The sequence below is a fragment of the Mesoplodon densirostris genome, chromosome 11 (genome assembly GCF_025265405.1).
Source record: "Mesoplodon densirostris isolate mMesDen1 chromosome 11, mMesDen1 primary haplotype, whole genome shotgun sequence".
In the NCBI taxonomy this organism is placed as follows: Eukaryota; Metazoa; Chordata; class Mammalia; order Artiodactyla; family Ziphiidae; genus Mesoplodon; species Mesoplodon densirostris.
This window is the reverse complement of record NC_082671.1, coordinates 75,986,412-76,006,036: the sequence shown is the minus strand read 5'-3', so window position 1 is coordinate 76,006,036 and position 19,625 is coordinate 75,986,412. Positions and strand designations below refer to the sequence as shown.

The 19,625-nt window shown below is 40.7% G+C and overlaps 1 protein-coding gene across 7 annotated transcripts in view; it reads left to right on the top strand.

The window, feature by feature from the left end:
* The first annotated feature begins 2,061 nt into the window (after nucleotides 1-2,061).
* RIC8B (RIC8 guanine nucleotide exchange factor B) overlaps nucleotides 2,062-19,625 on the top strand; it is a 118,925-nt gene continuing 101,361 nt past the window's right edge. For all 7 annotated transcript variants that reach the window (XR_009533814.1, XR_009533813.1, XR_009533812.1 and 4 more), the window contains exons 1-2: nucleotides 2,062-2,253; nucleotides 9,729-9,776. Coding sequence is in view for 2 of the 7 variants with exons in the window: in XM_060113248.1 (XP_059969231.1) it covers nucleotides 2,170-2,253; nucleotides 9,729-9,776 (132 nt within the window). In the remaining 5 variants the exon portion in view is untranslated. The remainder of the gene's footprint in view (nucleotides 2,254-9,728; nucleotides 9,777-19,625) is intronic.

The window sequence follows — 19,625 nt, the reverse complement described above, 5'->3', positions numbered from 1 at the left end:
GAACGTGCTTTGTAAAGAGATAGATTAAAATCTTTCTGACTGGGCTTCCCTGGTGGCGCAGTGGTTGGGAGTCCGCCTGCCGATGCAGGGGACACGGGTTCGTGCCCCGGTCCGGGAGGATCCCATATGCCGCCGCAGAGCGGCTGGGCCCGTGAGCGGAGCTTGCGCGTCCGGAGCCTGTGCTCCAAAACGGGAGAGGCCACAACAGTGAGAGGCCCGCGTACCGCAAAAAAAAAAAATCTTTCTGACTTTATTATGGACACAGCACTTACCCCAATACCTGGCTCAACAAATATGCTCAATAAAGGTTTGCTGTGTGAAAAGTCTAATCCACAGAAAGACCAAAAGCTCCATGAGCTCAGATTGCATACTTGTTTTTATTTCTAAGTTCTCAGAGCCTAGCACAATGTCTGACACATAGAAAAAACTCAATAATTATTAGATGAATAAATTTTTGCCCCCTCTAATTCCTCTTTAGCACAGCTCAAGAGGGAGAGGCAAGCAGGGCTGGCATGAAAGATGATTCTGGTAAAGGCTGCTTGGAATGGAAAACTGAAAGTTACTTGGAGAATTCATCCACTCTCTAGCAAATAGCTTGGGAGAGCAGAAAGAGCATAGATAGGTTCCAAGTTCAAATTCAGTTTCCAAATTCTGCAACCTCGGTAAATTAATCTATTAACTTATCCACTACTCAGTTTCCTCATATTAAAATGAGAATAGTACCTCCCTCATAGGGTTAAGCACTAAAATGGAAGCTCCACAACAGCAGGGACTTCATTTTGAGTCCACTGTAAACATACTGAACAGTATTGAACGGTATTGAACAGTGCCTGGCACAGCATAGATGCTCAAATATTTGTTGACTTAATTTGTGAGGAATTGACTGAGATAACACAGGTAAAGTATGTAACAGAATGTCTGCATGTAGCGAACACTGAGCAAATGTGAGCCTCCATCATCATCACCACCATCACTACCATTACTAGTATATCCGTATTATCACATTTACCGGCGGTTGTAGAGCAGCTGCCTTTGGGAAAAGACGCTGATACAAATCTCGAATTCCCCATTTACTGGCTATGTGACTTAGGACAAATTACTTAACCTATTCGGGTTCCTACAGTTCCACAAAAATCTCAAGTGTTGTGAGAAATCACCTAACTCTGAGTCTGCAGTCTCGGCGGCACGCGATACAAGGCGGCTATTATTATTAAGGCAAAAAACCGCCGAGTCCCCTTTTTATCCGAGAACTGCCTGCAATTTCCCCCATTATTGTAGCTGAATACATAGCATGACCGCAAACAAGGAAGGCAGGAAAGAATTTCAAAGAGACCGAAACCGCTAAACGAGACAAGAGGGAATTAACCCGGTGCATGACAGTTCCCACCAAGGGGTGCCAGTCTTCGCGGCTGTCAACCAGTCCAACCAGCAAAGGCTCGAGCAGGACGGTCAGCTCCGTAAGGAACAAAAAGGAGGCAGAGCCGATGCTTAGGCCCTCCCCCTAACGGTCTCTGGGCCGCTGGCCTCAGGCGGCCGCCGGACTCCGGTTTCCGGCCTTCGCAGGACCACAGTTCCCAGCATGCCTTTGGAGGGAAGTCTTTCCCGCTGGATGACTACTAATCCCGACATGCCATTCGGCACTCCGGTAAGTTAGATGGAAGAGTGGAATGACCCCATTGCACGCAGGGAATTGTAGTCCATTTAGCTGCTGGCTCTTTGAGGGGCGGGGAAGAGCCGGGTCGCTCTCGTCAGCTGAGGAGAATGATTCATAGAGGAGGGTCAGGAGAGAACAGGTCTGTCTGTGAAAGCACACTTAAAAGGCTGGAGTCTTCTCCGAGGGAGGGAGAGTCAGGAGAGCTAGCAGGGCCTCGGGCCTGACTACCCCCTCAGGCCGTTCGCCAGGCCTCTACCGAGTCCTGGGCCTTGTCGGGGGTGGCCGCGAGGCGCCGGTTGCTGGGGGACCGGTGACGTCGCGGGGTGAAAGTTGAGGGGCGGTGACGTCGGGCCTGTCCGGGCGGAGGCTGGCGGGTTGGAGGCAGAGGGAGGGAGGGAAGGAGGGAAGGAAGGAAGCTGGGAAGAAGTGAGCGAGCGAGCGGGGGCGCGAGGCGTTTACCTGGAGGCAGCGGCTTGGGCGCGCAGAGCGGCCGCGGCTCCCCCGCACCTGCGGCCATGGATGAGGAGCGCGCCCTCTACATCGTCCGGGCCGGCGAGGCGGGGGCTATCGAGCGGGTCCTGAGGGATTACAGCGATAAGGTAAAGAGCCCTGGCCCCGGGCGTGCGGTATACCACCCTCGGGCCGCCCCCCGGGCTTGCACATCGCATCCCTCCCAACCCCCCTCATTCCGGGGATGCGCATTGCTCTCCCCTGAAAACGTTTCCGGCTTGGGCATGCGTGTTTGTGCCCCCAGCCTTTTCCATCCGTGCATCCTGTATCCCCCCCTGCCCCCACCCTGGCGCCCACCCCTCTGATTCCGGCCCAGCAGTTTGTCCCACGGTCCTCTTCTCAAGCGTGCAAGTCACACCCCCGGAATCCGTGAGCGTGCGTCTGTGCCCCTCTCATGGATGCATAAATGCACGCGAGTCCTCCTCACCTGCATAGCTTAAAAATAACGTGTTTCTGTGTATAAACACGGGCCTTGACATGCATAAAACGTATCGGCCTCGATGGCAGTTCCTTATATACGTACAGGACCGTACAGTTTTCAAGGCGTGATGTCTCATATATATGGTCCAACTTGATTCTCAGAGAGTTTATAGGGTAGATAGCATCATCCTCCCCATTTTATAGATGAGAAAACCGAGGCACTAGGAACTGAAATCACGCCAAGTTCATGGACGTACTATGTTGTAACTGGGGGCAGACTAACTCCTAATAATCCCTGTTGTTTGTATCACATTAACAGCTTTCCCATCCATTATCTCCTTCAATCTTGACAGCAATCCTGTGAGGTTTTATCTGCATTTTGCCATTGAGATTCTAGATCGGTTAAGTAACTTGCCCAAGGTCGTACTTCTGAGCTGGGATTCCAACCTAGGTATTATTCTTTCCACTTTACAACTCTGCAGTAAAAAGATATCTTATATATCCCAGTCACTTCTCTGAATGTTTCTTGAAGCAAGACCCGTTAGCTCTCCATTACTTTACCTTCCAGGAGTTTTATATGTTCACTCTTGAAGGTAACATACCACACCTTTATTCTTCCACTTAGAAGACCACTTTATAGGAATAACTGACTTCTGTGAAAACACACCCAACACCATGTCACACCCTAGATATAACATCTTTCTTCCTTTCATTGGCCTCCATTCATAATTTCCCTTTCTGTATTTCTGTGTTTGCTGTGTGCCCACCACTGCACTTCCATACACTTTGTATTGTTGAGCTGCCAGTATGCCATTTCTGCTCTATGTGGAGAAGATCAAAAAATAAGGCACCTTCACTCCCATTTAATCTTCCCAACAATCCTGTGAGGAAAGTGGTGGTATTCCCATTTCACAAACGATAAAATTTAGGATGATGTTACCTCAAGTGCACACAGTCATTGAGAGATGGGGCTGAGATTTGAATCTAGGTTTTCTGACTGCTCTTTTACAGTACTATGCTGCTTGCTTTGGGAGGATGCATGGATTCAGTTCTATTCATATCTTAGCTTCCTCACTTTCTGATTTGCTTTACTGTTGCATATCTGTGTAATTTAGGAGAAATTCATTTAATGCACAGATGTACATATTGTGGAGATTACAGTCATCCCTTGGTATCTGCAGGGGATTGGTTTCAGGACCCTATAGCTCCCCCATGGATACCAAAATCCATGGATGCTTAAGTCCCTTATATAAAATGGCATAGTATTTGCATATAACCTACACACATCGTCCCTTATAGTTTAAATCATCTCTAGGTTACTAATAATACAATGTAAATGCTATGTAAATAGTTGTAAATACAATGCAAATACTTTGTAGCTAGTTGCCAGTTAATTCAAGTTTTGCTTTTTAGAACTTTCTCCAATTTTTTTTTCCAAATATTTTTGATCCAGGGTTGGTTGAATTTACGGATGTGGAACCTGCAGATATGGAGGCCCGACTGTATATTCATTCAACTTGATTTATAATTGCTTTCCAAAAAAGATTTGAGGCAGCTACAAACTGATTTTCAAAAGAAAGAAATACAACAGAAAACTTGGCCATTGTATTGAATCAACTAGTGTTTATTTAGCACTTATTATATCCCAGGTATCCAGCAATAAATAGAACTTTCTTCTATGCAGAAGGGAGGAGGAAAAAACCTCGAACTGGATCTTATCTCCTCCTTCAATATTTTCTCCTTCCCTTCATGGCTAAACTAATTAGAACTCCAGATTTGCTTCCTCCGGTTTATCTCTTCCTCTCCTTGATCTCCCTCCAGGTTGGTTTCCACTTACCACTCCTGGCCAAGTGCTGTTAGAGCTTAAGTTCTGGACATCCCCAGCTCTCCTTTCACATTGGGAATGGCTTTAAAGTTGTAATGCCCAGTGTGTATTGTATGGGGTGGTATTTTGGGGACCACGCTTGAGAATGCTGTGTCTTGACGTGGACCGGCGCGGCCAGCTCCTTCAGAGAAGAGCTCTCATGTTTAATGCTGATTATAGTAGGTCCAGAGTACAAAGAAAATAGCTGAGTTTTATGTTGGCAGTGGGGCTTTGCCCCTCAAGGCAGGAGACACTAGAGGCAGATGAAGAAGAAGGGGAAGCATGATTGCAGTGGTCTGGCAGTAAGAGTGGGGAGGTGGAATTAAGTTGCCCTGCTCTATGGGAAATGGAGTCTGAAACCCTGAAAAAGCACCTGGGTATTACCACGTGCCTCATTTACCTTATCTGGAAACATGGATTTGGGAAATGTTTAGAGTGAAGTGATTATGGGACATTGAGGAGTCTAACCAAGAAGGGAAATGAATGATGTAGAGAGAGAATGATTGGTTCGTCGTTCTCAAAAGAAGGCAGCAAGTATAATGGAAAGAAGGTGGAATTTGGAGTCAGATAAATCTTGGTTCAGATCTGCCATTTATTAGTGTCATGACTATGGACAAGTTATTTTAAGGCTGAGTCCCAGTTTCCTTATCTGTAACATAGGGTTCTATCACCTAAGTTATTATGAGACCTGAATTAAGTGAAGTATAATGCCGAACGCTGTGCATAATGCATGTAGGAGGCATTCACTAATGGTCAAGGTGCTCAAGAGCACAGGTTCTGGAGCCAGACTGCCTGAACTCTGATCCCCGGCTTACCATCCGCGTGGCATAGAGCAAGGTACTTAACTTTGCTGTGTCTCAGTTTCCTCATCTGCCAAACAGGGATAATAATAGTACCCACATCATAGGTTTGTTGTCAGGATTAAATCACTTTTATGTGTAAATCATTTAGAACAGTGCCTGGCACTGAAGAAAAACCCGTAACTGTTAGTTTTGAACAAAAAAGTCAGGGATTAAGCATGTGGCATGGAGTTGACGTAGTCTGATAAAAAAAAATTAGAGAATATACTCCATTCTTTCTCTTTTTCCTTGACCCGTACACTTTTTAATGGTTAGCAAAATACCTTGTACCATGTTTAAAGTAACATTTACGCGTCTGGCTCCAGGTAACATCTAATTTCTACTGTGTTAAGGAGATTCTAATTTTCAAGATTTCTTCCTTCATTCACTGACCCTTTTTGTCTTGGGGAGAAGGAAGATCTATCTATCCTAGAAAAAAATGAAACTTGTCTGTTTCTCAAGGGCATAATGCAAGTTGACTCAGCATAGGAAAGTATTTTTTAAAAATAGGAAGAGTGGTTGTTCTTTTTCACTTTCAATTCATCTAATAGCATTTATTGAGTGCCTGCTATGTACTGTGTATTATCCTACGTGCTTTCACATGTCATCACATATTAAAACTTATGAGGGTGACTGAAGTATTCTCCCTTTTTTTCGGGACTAGGAAATTGAGGTTCAGAAAGACAAAGTAACGGTCTACAGGCCTTAGGGCACATAGCTAGAAGTGGCAGACCTAGTCTTCAGATTCAATATCCAGGGCTCTTTTTGCAAGGCCCTGTTGGCTTTCCACTGTCTATTCTGTGTTATTGAGCACAGAAGAGAAAGCGTTTTCAGGACTATTTCCTTTGGCTACTGTTGGGTCCCAGTCACCCCACTCCAATAATAGAATGAGTTATTAATGTGGGAAGTATATATTGCTCTAGTCTAGGCTGTCCAAGCTTCTTCTCCTCTCCTAGGGCTTGTTCTGCTAACAGATTTAGTAGAGAGATTTGTTGGCATCATTATGATTATCAACAACAAACAGTGATCAAGAGCCTTGAGGTGCATAGTAGTATTTTAGTTCCTTGAATCCAGGGTATTTAGACAAGAAGGAACCTCAAAGATAATTGGGTCCAACACTCTCAATTAATAGAAGAAACTGAGGCCTAGCGTCATCATCAACTATGTTGATAACCAGAGAGGTGGCTTGGTGGCCATAGAGGCCACCTAGACATATGATTACCCCTTAGCAAGCTCCAGTTGGATTCCATTATGGAAGTGTGGCAAGTTTATGGCCAAATGAAAGGTAAAAGTTATTTAAGATACAGACAGGTATGTAGGTCTCTGAGAGTAGTCCTCATAAGAGAGGAAAACAACACTGATAACAGTGAGGTCTTTATTTATGTGCTAGAAGAACCTGATTGATAGGGACCTAATATTGGGACAGTTCTAGAAGTACAGCCTCCACATTTGAATAGGATATATAAATATCCTGGACCATGTAAGAGGACTTTTTGTTTTACACTTTGAGGTTGCTTCTGACTGGATTGGCATATTCTAAATTCAATTTGTATTGCCTCACAATACCAGTATATTTGCTAATTAAATTAAGCCCTCATGTTAGTTAGGGCTTTTGAAAGCTTGCTTTCCTTCCTTCCTTTCTTTCTTTTTTTTTTTTTTTTTTTTTTAAATGTTGCGGTTTTGTAACAGGATCAGCCTTGCATTTAAAAAGAAAAATAGGGCTTCCCTGGTGGCACAGTGGTTGAGAGTCCGCCTGCCGATGCAGGGGACACGGGTTCGTGCCCCCGTCCGGGAAGATCCCACGTGCCGCGGAGTGGCTGGGCCCGTGAGCCGTGGCCGCTGGGCCTGCGCGTCCGGAGCCTGTGCTCCGCAAAGGAAGAGGCCACAACAGTGAGAGAGGCCCGCGTACCGCAAAAAAAAAAAAAAAAAAAAGAAAAAGAAAAATTAGTCCTTGATACTATTCTAAATTATCACCTTGAGAGATTTAATTCTATGTAGAAACCTTTTAAAAGATATTTTTATAACTTAACGAGGGGCTTTCCAAAAGATGATTTCTTTTTCTGTTCCCTTACCATAAATGCAAAAAAAAAAAAAAAAAAAGTTTAGGAGAACTATTACATTGGCAACTAGGTACATTTATTCCAGATAATCTGTGGAGTTAATATTTCACATATAATAGCAAAAATTAAGCTTCTTGTTTCTAAGTGCAATTATGTGTTTTCATTTGTAGTGAACCTTTACTAAGCTTCAGTTTATAACCATACAATCTACTAATTCTTGATCTTTTATTCAATATTAGTTTTTACTAAACCTTGGGTCTGTAAATTTCTAAGTTATAGTCTTTGTTGTTTCTTCCTTCCTTTTCTTCTTTCCTTTCTTTCCTTGCTCATTCATTAATCTATTTACCTTTTATATAAAATTTTTCTTTTAATTATAATGTACCAACAATGAGTTTTGTCAAAGGAATCACAGCAATTCCACCAACCCTATATAGTTGTTTTTATTTTTGCATTTTAACACTCAAGCCTTTGTTTGAAATCATCCATACATTTATGTAGGTACTGTCATCATAGACATACAGTTTGATGTTTTACTATTTTTCCACTTACTGCCGTCATAAATAATTTTTCATGTTGTTACAGAACTTTTTAGCCATTTTTTTTTTTTTTTTTTCCTGTATGCGAGCCACTCACTGTTGTGGCCTCTCCCGTTGCGGAGCACAGGCTCTGGACGCGCAGCCTCAGTGGCCATGGCTCACGGGCCTAGCCGCTCCGCGGCATGTGGGATCTTCCCGGACCAGGGCACGAACCCGTGTCCCCTGCATCGGCAGGCGGACTCTCAACCACTGCGCCACCAGGGAAGCCCCACTTTCATTTTTGAAGTTGGTGTCAATTTATACTGCCTCCAGCAATATCACTTCTGGATTATTGATGCCCATTTCTCAGAGGGCTTTATGTCCTCAGTCTTGCTCTTCTTTGATCTGGCTTGTAAACTACCACCCAAAATATTCTTCCAGAATGAGTTCACACCTCCTTCAGAGTCTTCCCCTGGTTGCCTGTCACCTGTATGTCAATTCAGGTATAAATTTTTAAATCCAAGGCCTTACCACCTGACATCCATTTTAATTGTTTTGCAAACGGTATGTGAGGCAGCTTCTCTTAGGTTTCCTCAAATGGCCCTTCTCTATTACCTCTAAGTCTTCCCTCTGACCATTTCTTACTTTCAGAACTGCTTCTCTGTCAACATTTCTCCATCTCATTTAATTTCAAAAATTGCTTCTTCTGCGAAGCTGTCAATGCAGAACCACCTGTAATGATGATATCTTTAGTACTTACTGTGTTTAACTCCTGGTGGGTTGCCATGTTGCCAATGAGAAATACAAAGGAAAGGCAGAGAGATGTTCAGTAAAGATTTTTTTAAATGAAAACTTAGGATCCATAAGAGCACTTGGTTCTCTTGAAAAAACCTTGAGAAGAGATTGAGGAACTTTATGCTCTATTTTTTGGGTACCATCACTCTCTGGCAGTGGACAACTCAACTTACTCCATTCTCTATTTCAGCTACAGAGTGGAAAATACAGTGTTGCCAGTCATTTCAGGAGAGTCATGACATTCTTTTCTTTCAATTATATTTCCTCAATATCATTGGCTCATCATTATTATCATCCTAATAGTTACTGAGTGTTTACTATCTGCCAGGCACTGAGATGGTACATTATATGTCGTAGCTGTTTTAACCCTCACGGCAGCTTTGTGAACTAGGTACCCCCTCTTTTCACATGGGAAATACAGTTATAATTTGTTACTTGCTTAACTAATAAGTGGTGGAGCCATGATTTAAACTCTCATTCTTACAGAATTACTTTTCTGAAATGCCAGTCTATCAATTTCTTCCCTGTCTAGAATTCTCTGGTGATTTCTTATTGCATATGATAAAGAAAGTACAAACTCCTCAGCAACATTGGAAGATCCTTCTGGAATTAATATTGTCCAGTCTACTTTCCCATTCTCATCTTTCTCCACTCCTCTCATCCCCTAACATGTGTCCTGTGTTTCACTCTGACAGAGCTGCTTATTTTACAAATACATCATACCACTTCACAGATGAGCCTTTGTTTCCATCCCTAGAATGCTTTCCATTTGCCTGGCAAACTCCTATTCATCTCTCAAGGTCCAGCTCAAATGCTCTGTACTATATGCAAAGAATTCCAGATTTCCCTGGGTAGTTAGTGGCTCAGTACTATGTCTCTTCTGTATATATTTTTGCTTTAGTCTTTTGTACTGCTTTACATTTATTTGCTTACATGCCTCTCTTACTTTAATAAGAACTTTGAGACATGGTATGTCTCAACTTTTTTACAGACATTAGGTATTTTTAAACATAGCAAAATCAAAAATCTGTGTATTTAAAATGACATTGTTTCCCTTTTTTCCCTCTTCAGCATAGGGCTACTTTCAAATTTGAATCAACAGATGAAGATAAAAGAAAGGTAAGCCTTGGTGTTACTCTGTGTGTGTGTGTGTGTGTGTGTGTATGTGTATGTATTTCATTCATGGACTTGATAAACAGTGGACTTGATTTCATCTGGTAGTTTACTTTTCAGTTTCCCTTCAGTTTGGTTTTTAGAAACTCTGAGAATAAAGACAAGTGCCAGGTTTAGTATGGATTGCACATAACACCCTCCTGCTCCATCCCCATAGGACCATTACACTTGCATAAATCAGGGGAATGGGAAGGGTTCAGAGGGGACTCTCCTCCATATCTTCTCATCTCCAGCGATTAACTTTGTTTAGTGGCAGGACTGCAGGCTGCCAAAAATGCATTGCTAATATTGTAATATTGGGTTTACAGTAAAGCTTGGCTTTGGGTTAAGTTTTGGAAAAACAGTTATTCATGCAGCTGCCCCTCAACCACATACTGTTCCCTGTGCTGGCAGTTATTTATGTTGTCAGCAATTGTCTTGGTCACTGACTTCATGGGCAAAGAGGAAAATGGGGTCAAGAGGCTTACTAATAGAGGAGTTATTATGAGAGGGTGCATCAGGGATAGAGCTATTAAATATCATGTTGGCCTGTTGGGGTCGCCCGTGGTTGCTTTACTTAGTTGATTAGAGCATGATGCTCAAGGAGAAGCTCACCAGTTCTGCCTGTCTGTTTGCGGGGCCCTATACCGCTATCCCTGGCCTCACAAATGCTAAGACCAGGTAAGAGAGCATGACAGAATCTGTAAACATATTATTGCTGCTGGAGAAATAGCTTGAATCCGGTGCTTTGCTGGTAGTGGTTTGATCATACCTTGAAATCATCCCTCTATTCACCTCCACCCCCATATTTACTGTCTACATCCTGCTCACTTTGCCTCTTAAGATTTCTCAGTACGTTCTCTCCTTAACCCCGGCCCTAGCTCAGTCCTTCATCTGGATTACTGTACCAGTTTCCTAACTATCCCTTCTTTTTCCAGTTATATGCCCTTCCAGTCCATTGTCTATAATTCTATAACAACAATCTGACTGTGTCATGCCCAGCCTTAAAACCCTTGAGTAACTTTCTTTGTCTATAGAATAAAGTTCAAGCTTCTTAACATGACCTAGATGCTCAGTGATCTGAAGTTTGCCTACTTTTTGCAGCCTATTGGTTGCTTCTCTCCCTTGTAATTTATGCTCTAGCAATATGAAATGTTTCCAGTTACATACACATACACATCCCTTCTGTTTCCTACTTCCTACCTTTGCATATACTGGCGGTATGTACCAAAATTACAGATGTATTTTGCCCTTTGACCAAGCAGTGTCACTTTTAGATCTATTCTGTGGACAGATTGAAATAAAGTAAACAAAGTTATTCACTGAAGCATTGTACATAGTAGCAGATGATTGGAAACAATAAAGCCTCCAGCAATTAGGGAATATTTGCAGGAACTTGTGTACATTTGCATAATGGAATATTGTGCTGTGGTAAAGATGGAGGAAGAGGGAGAAGGAGAAAGACTGTTAGTGCTAATGGGAGAGAGAGTTACATGAAAAGAAAAAAGAAACAAGGTGTTAAAAAGAACATGTTTTTAATATACTTATGATAGTATTCAGGCTAGGAAGGCAGCTGCTATTTGGTTTAGTTGGGAGGATCTGTACTATATAGATTCCGTGGTGCCTTGTGAATCTGACACTAGAATCTTTGGTAGTGCTTTTACTGATCAAAATAAGTTTATGAAGACAGAGATTCCCCCCCCCCCCCGCCACGCCATATGACTTTCAGTTAAGGGAAAAAAATTTCCCACACAGTTATTAATAAAGCATGTTTGTTTCCTGTAGGATAGTAGCAAAACCTTACATTTTCCAAGTATTTTCTTTTACTGCCTTTTAAATCTTTGGTGACAGTAACTACTGTACTAGTGTTACTTTCAGTATTACGTGTAGATTGCTGCTTCCTGGGAGGTCTGATATAAACAAAAGTCATTAGGGACCTAGCTAGGTAATCTTCATTAATGGAAAAACATTGGCAAACAAAACTATTTCAGTCTCCAAGGGTTAAAACCATTAGAGACTCTTCATGCCTAAGTCCTTAAAAAGACTTTGAAATCAAAATTATTGGACTTCTCTAAAGGCTCCACATCCTAACAGCCTTTTAAGTTCTCAGTGTAGAGAGGCATGGAATAGTAGGCATGTCTCCAACATTAAACCCAATCTTAAAATAAGAGGAACTCAAATTACCATCCAGTTTGTTTTGCTGCCCTAGTTCTCTTTTTCTCTTTCCTAAACATGTCTCTGGAGCCTTCTACCAGCAGCTCCTTGGTAACAGCAGCGCCCCTTTCAATAAACTACAGGTGCTGTTGCTCTGAAAAACACACCTCTCTATGTAAAACCTTGTGGCAACCTATAAGTAAATGTAAGGAAATAGAGCCTTTCAAAAAATAAAACGTGATTATACGAACTTTGTAGGAATTGGTTATAAAGTAATGATCCTTAGACCTAAGTCCTAACACGTAGCATTTTGCATTTTTAGAAAGATTTGCTTTTCATTAGTAATACAGTAATGTTGTAAGTATGGTGAGAATATCACCATCCCAGTTTTATGGATAAGAAAACTGAGGCTCATGTTAATGACAACTTGTTAACACTCATATCACTCGTAAGTGGTGGAGCCTCAAATAGAGAACAGGTTTTCTGGCTATTGTGTGCAGCTCCTTCACTGCTCAGTGCTCCATGGCTCCCACTCATTACCACTTGAGGTATATCTCAGAAGGTTTGAAATTACGACTCAGTACCTTGTTTTATCTCTTATTTTATACCTTGAGACACCATTTAGGCAACTAGACTTAAACTGGAAAATATCAAAGGAAATTACCAACTAGGAATGCTTAAATTTTTCCAGAGAAGTAAAGTCAGATACAATTGCTAATGTTTGTGCATAGAATGCAAATAGTTCCAGGTGCATGTGGCTCATGATATATTTGGGTATAAGCACCTGTGCTTATTGAAGCGTTTGCTTTACATCTTCTCTACCTCAGTTGGTGGCTATGATTATCTACCAGCACATAAACATATACCATGCAAATATGTAGGATGGAGGGAGTTATGATGAATAATCTGAAAATTTACAGCTTGAGGAAATGAAAGCTCTTATATTGGTTTCTAAAATACAACTGATCTCAAGACCAATAAAGAGAACTAATTGCAATAAATGTTGAAAAATACTGTCATAAAGTGATTAAAAGAATTGCAGCTCTTTCACCTGTCCGATAAGAATACAACCATATTAAATGCATAAAACTTCAGTTGTTGTCTGAGATAAACCTTTATGTATTTAGTAATTTTCCTCAGAAGAGTGAAGTTAAAAATAAATTTCAAGCGTTTATTTCATTAACTTCAAACTCAAATAGGTAAGCTCATACTTCTGTGAAGGCAGAGAGTAATTACTGAGTTGAGAACTCTTTGAGGACAAAAATTCTGGCTTACTTTTCTTTGTATTTTCAGTCCCCAGCACTGCATGTGGCACAAAATAGGCACCTATAATAAACACCTGTTAAATGAATAAAGGGGACTTGGAGCTTGAGTGGAGGCCAGAATTCCTATAACTTGTACATACGGTTTGGTTTTGAGTTTGATATTCTCTTAACTAGAGAGCAGAATCTCAAGCACATTTCATAATGTTGTTTACTGAAAAAGCAGAATACAAAAGTATTCATACAGAATGATCACAACCGTGTAAAACTAATAAAAACTATGCAAAGAAGAATGTCTACAAGGAAATTCACTAAAACAGTGGCTTAGTATTATTACTGTGGATTATATTTTAATTTCTCTTTTCTGTATTTTGAACTTTTATGTTATAGTAAATGATAATGATATAAGAATATGATAATTACATATTATATGTGATAATATATTCTTTTATAGTAGTGTGATTGGGGGCATAAGCAAAGACCAATATACTTTTTAATCATTTATTTTCTTTAAAATTGGGCCTTTGTGATTATCTTACACATTCCTTTTGGGGGAACATAAAAATGTTACTAGGTTTGGAGATAGTATCACTTGTGGAGCCAGTTTATGGAGTGAAATAAATTTATTTGAACACAAAAGTCCATTCTACCATTTGAAATATTTCTTCTTTTTACTTTTTTCCCCCAAAGTTGGATGTACTTGGCATATTAGTAGAGATCTCTGTAGTCCACAAATATTTTTTCAGTAATTCCTGTGTGCCAGGTCTTGCGTTAGGCCTTAGTTCCTAAGTTGGCTATTTTCCTATGGTGTTTGGTTTGGTGCTTTCTCAGCTACGGATGCATACTGAGGGTTGCCATTGTGGACTATAGAAAATGAATGGGTAATTTTCCATATTAGAGTCTCCCAAGGAAAATGTGCCAAGATAGAACCATCAATCCTATACTGTGAATCCATGCTTAGGAATAGCTTGAGGCATGGATGCTTGTTCTGAAAGCCTTTTACACTTAGTTTAGTTATTTGAAATTGTTAAACTCCAGTTTTCACTAAACAAAATGAGCTTTGTGTGTCTTGCAAATTTGACTCAAATTTTATTTGATGTCTTCACCTTAGGGAATACCTTGATATATGATGCAAGTACAATTCTCATTTAGAAACCAATAACTTTATAAAGATAATCCTTTTTAACATCTTGATTTCTTTAAAACACACAAACACACACACTACCAAAAGCGTTCTAAAACTTTTACTTTTTAAAGTTTCTGTCCAGCTGGATCTGGCATAAAACCTGACTAGAAGGCTGAATTATATCATAGGCCAGGATGAATGCCTCACAGTAGTTCAAAAATGAAACAATTTAAACTTCATTTCAGACTCCATTTTTTATTTTAGATGTTTTGCCAAGGTATTGAAGGACTAAATATGGGAAGAAAGAACAGAACAGCCCCTCTGATTTAGTAAGCCATAGATGTGGCAGTCCATACATGATCTCTGTATGGATCACTTTTTAGGATTTCTGCCTGGGAATGTTAAGAGTAGTATCTCTGATTTACACTTTAGAGTTTTGGATCCTTTTTCTCATATAAAAAACTCATCAAGAAGTTTTGCTTCCAGCCATGATAGTGTGAGAGCCTTATGGACCTGCTCCCCAATGAAACTGGTTATTTTTAAAAAACAGCCATTTAAAGTCTTTGGAAATAGTCCTAAGAGCATGCAGTCAATAAAGGAACACTTATTCAGGACAATCAACTAAAACTCAGTCAGAAGAGTGAAAGTCTGTGGGATTTGAACTGAGACCTGTTCCCTGTCTTCCCACTCTCAGTGGAGAGAGATGGAAACTCTCCTCCAAAGTGATGCAGCCAAGAACACGGAGCTCCCACTTCCCTCAGCTCTCAGTTGGAAGGCTATCTACCCAGTAGAGACAGGGGTAAGGTCAGCATTTCTCATCCTGCCTGAGCTACATGTTGCTGGGACAAAATTCTGGGTGAATATAGCCAAGAGGTGGGGTCTCCCTTCTTTCACCCAATCCCCACTCATGGGACAGAGGCTCTACCTTGGGAGGGCACCATTGAGAATATTAGGGCCCCAGTTGCACTCGCCCTGGCTGGTGGGACACAGCTTCCACCCTGGAAGAGGCCAGCTGAGGAGTTCTGGGTCTGCTGCTCCCCTGTCCTCTCCAGTTGAGCTCTCAAGGAGGTGTCACCCAGAAAGAAGCATGCTCTTGTCTCCGCCGTCAGCATCAGAACCAGGCTCAGGAATTTTGCCCAGAGGAACAAGCAGAGCTTATAACAGTGAGCTCTGAATCTCTCCCGAAAGGAACCAACTTAATTTGCAACAGTGTGAAGTTCCTGCCTGAAAGTACAGGTTGTGGTGAAAGGCAACTGGGAGGAGATTGACAGATTCATTGGAGATATATGGCGAACCAGAAGGCTAGGTAGTTTGCTAGAAAGAAAGTAGGAAAGACAGCTGGGAGGAACCCTCCTGTAGTTAGAACAAATCTTAAATACTTACCTCAGGAACTATCTCTTCAAAAGAGTCCTGATAAATTGGCTCAGTTTGTAGAGCAGTTTATGCCACAGGACATTGTTGAAGACAATAGATCAATCAGCCTGCAGTTAGTGGAGCTTAACAGCTGGGTGTGGTCAGGGAAAGAGAAAGTCAAAGAGAGGCCTGCCAAAGCCACTGTTATCCCAGGATGACTGTGGCATACAAAAGGGTGAGCCCTATGAGGAGCTACATCTGCAGGGAGGAGGAGGAAAATATGCTTAACTAAAATAATTCAGCCAGTCACTGAGCAAATAAAAAAATAACAATAGCAAATCTTGGAGGGTATAAGCATTACCCAATGTTGATATAATATATTATCTAAAATGTCCAGTTTCAAAGAAAAAAAAAAAAAAAGCCATGCAGAGAAACAGGAAAGAATGAGCTGTGCACTGGGGAAAAAGCAGGCAATGGAAACTGCCTGTGAGAATGACTAGATGTTGGATTTAACAGACAGACTTCAAAGTAGTCATTATAAATATATTCAGAAAACTGAAGGAAACCATATTTAAAGAAGTAATACAAGGTTTGATGACAATGTCACATCAAATAAAGAATATCAATACAAAGATAGAAATTATTAAAAAGAAAAAGAACCAAATGGAAATTTTGGAAATGAAAAGTACAGTAACTGAAAAAAAAAATCACTAAAGAGGCCCAACACTGGGTTCACACTGGCAGAAGAAGGAATAAGCAAACTTGAAGATAAATCAATAGTGTAAACAAGGTAAAGAACTGAGGAAAAAGAATAAAGAAAATGAACACCTCAGAGAAATATGAGACAACATTAATATACCAACATACACATAACTGGAGTACCAGAAGGAGAGGAGAGAGAAAAGAGAAGAAAAGATATTTGAAGAAATGATGTCTAGGGACTTCCCTTGTGGTGCAGTGGTTAAGAATCTGCCTGCCAATGCAGGGGACACAGGTTTGAGCCCTGGTCCGGGAAGATCCCACATGCTGTGGAGCAACTTAAGTCCGTGCGCCACAACTACTGAGCCTGTGCTCTAGAGCCCGTGAGCCACAACTACTGAGCACGCATGCTGCAACTACTAAAGCCTGCAAGCCTAGAGCCCGTGCTCTGCAACAAAAGAAGCCACTGCAATAAGAAGCCTGTGCACCACAATGAAGAGTAGCCCCTGCTCGCCGCAACTAGAGAAAGCCCATGTGTAGCAACAAAGACCCAACACGGCCAAAAATAAATAAAATAAATAAATTTATAAGTGCACCATTCTTTAAAAAAAAATTCTAAAGTCTTTCCAAATTTATTGGAAAACATCTACATATCCAGAGAACTCAATAATGTCTGAGTAGAATAACCTCAAAGAGATCCACAGCCACACTAGAGTAAAAATGCTGAAACTGAAAGACAATGAGAAAATCTTAAAAGCAGGGAAAGAAGAATGACTCACCACTTACAAGGGAACCTCAGTGATACACACAGCTTACTTCTCATCAGAAATGTAGGCCAGAGGCAGTGGAATAATATATTCAAAGAGCTCAAAGAAAAAATTCAGCCAAGAATCTTATATCCAGCAGAGCTATCTTTCAACATTGCAGGGGAGATAAAGACATTTTTAGATAAATGAAAAAATGAATTTGTTCTAGATCTACCTTACAAGAAATACTAAAATTTCTTCAGACAGAAAGCATATCACCCCCAACAACAATTTGAATGCACAAAAAACCCCAAAAGAGAACTAGTAAAGGTAATTATGTAATTATAAAACATAATATAAATGCATGTTTCTTCTCCTTTATTCTCTTAATTGATTTTAAAAGCATTTGTGTAAAACAACATGTGTATGATATATTGTTCAGCCAGTAACACATAGAAATGTGATATATTTGCCAAAAATAGCACAAAGGTTGATGAGAGCAAAGCTGTACTGGACTAAGGACATGACTCTAGATAGTAACTCTAATCCTCAAGAAAAAATCAAGAGAACCAGAAATTATAAATAAGAAGGCTAATATAACAAAAGTTATACATATATACTTGCTGTCCTTTCTCCTCAGTGTCTTCAAAAGACAAAATTATATATCAAGTAATAATTGTTGTTATACTATGGATAACAATAATGCCACAAAAAGAGGGGAAAGGAATAGCATCATATAGAAGTAATGTTTCTATATCTCACTGGAATTAATCTAAATCTGGAGCTAATTCTGGTAAGTTAAGATATATATATGTGTATGTGTGTGTGTGTGTGTGTGTATACACACATACATACACTAATTAAGCCCTAGAGCAACAACTAAGGAAATAACTCAGTAACTGTTTTGTGGAAAACTATAAAATATTGTTGAAAGAAATGAAAGAAGATCTAAAGAAATGGGAAAACATCCCATGTTCATAGATTGGAAGACATTATTGCTCAGATGACACCACTTCCCACTTGATCTACAGATTTAATGAGATACCTTTAAGAATCCTGGGTAGCTTCTTTGTAGAAATTGACAAGCCAGTTCTAAGATTCATATGGAATTGCAAGGGATGCAGAAGAGCCAAACAATCTTGAAAAGAACAAACTTGGAGGACTCATAATTCCCAACATCAAAACTTATTACAGGGCCTCCCTGGTGGCGCAGTGGTTGAGAGTCCGCCTGCCGATGCAGGGGATACGGGTTCGTGCCCCGATCTGGGAGGATCCCATATGCCGCGGAGCGGCTGGGCCCGTGAGCCATGGCCGCTGGGCCTGCGCATCCGGAGCCTGTGCTCCGCAACGGGAGAGGCCACGACAGTGAGAGGCCCGCATACCGCAAAAAGAAAAAAAAAAAAAAAACTTATTACAAAGCAACAATAATCAAGACAGTGTGGTGTTGACATGAGGATAGGTAACCATAAATATGGCTGATCCTTGAGCAACTCAGGGGTTAGGGGCGCTGATTCCCTGAGTAGTCAAAAACCCAGGTATAACTTTATAGTTGGCCCTCCCTATCCATGGTTCTGCATCCGCAGACTCAACTGTGGATCTTGTAATACATATTTACTGGAAAAAACCTGCATATAGATATAGATGTAGATGAGTGGAATAGTACTGAGAGTCCAGAAATAAACCAACATGTCTGTGGTCAACTAATTTTTGACAGGGGTGCCAAGACCATTCAGTGGGGAAAGAATAGTCTTTTAACAAATGGCACTGAGACACTTAGCCACGTATAACAGAATGTATTGAACCTTTACCTCACACTGCATGCAAAAATTTGCAAAAATTAACTCAAAATGGATCAGACCCAAATGTAAGATCTAAAACCATAAAACTCTTAGCAGGAGCATAGGATAAGTCTTCATGACCTGGATTTGGCAGTGGATTCTTAGATAGGACACCAAAAGCACAAGCAACCAAAGGAAAATAAATAAATTGGATTTCATCAAAATTAACTTTTGTGTTTCAAAGGACACTATCAAGAAGGTGAAAAGACAACCCACAGAATGGAAGACACTATTTGTAAATCATATATCTGATAAGAGACTTGTATCTAGAATATATAAAGAACTCAGTGATAAAAAGACAACCGAATTTAAAAATGGGTAAAGGATCTGAATAGACATTTTTCCAAAGAAGATATACAAATAGCCAATAAACAGATGAAAAGATAACATCATTAATCATCAGGAAAATACAAATCAAAACCACAATGAGATACCAGTTTACACTCACTGGTATGGCTAAGGTCAAAAAGTCAGATAATAACAAGTATTGACAAGGATGTGGAGAAAATAGAACTCTCATACATTGCTGATAGGTTACTGCATGTACAGTGGTGCAGCCACTTTGGAAAACAGTCTGGGAATTCCTCAAAGGATTAAACAGAATTACTATATGACTCAACAGTTGTACTCGTAGGTAT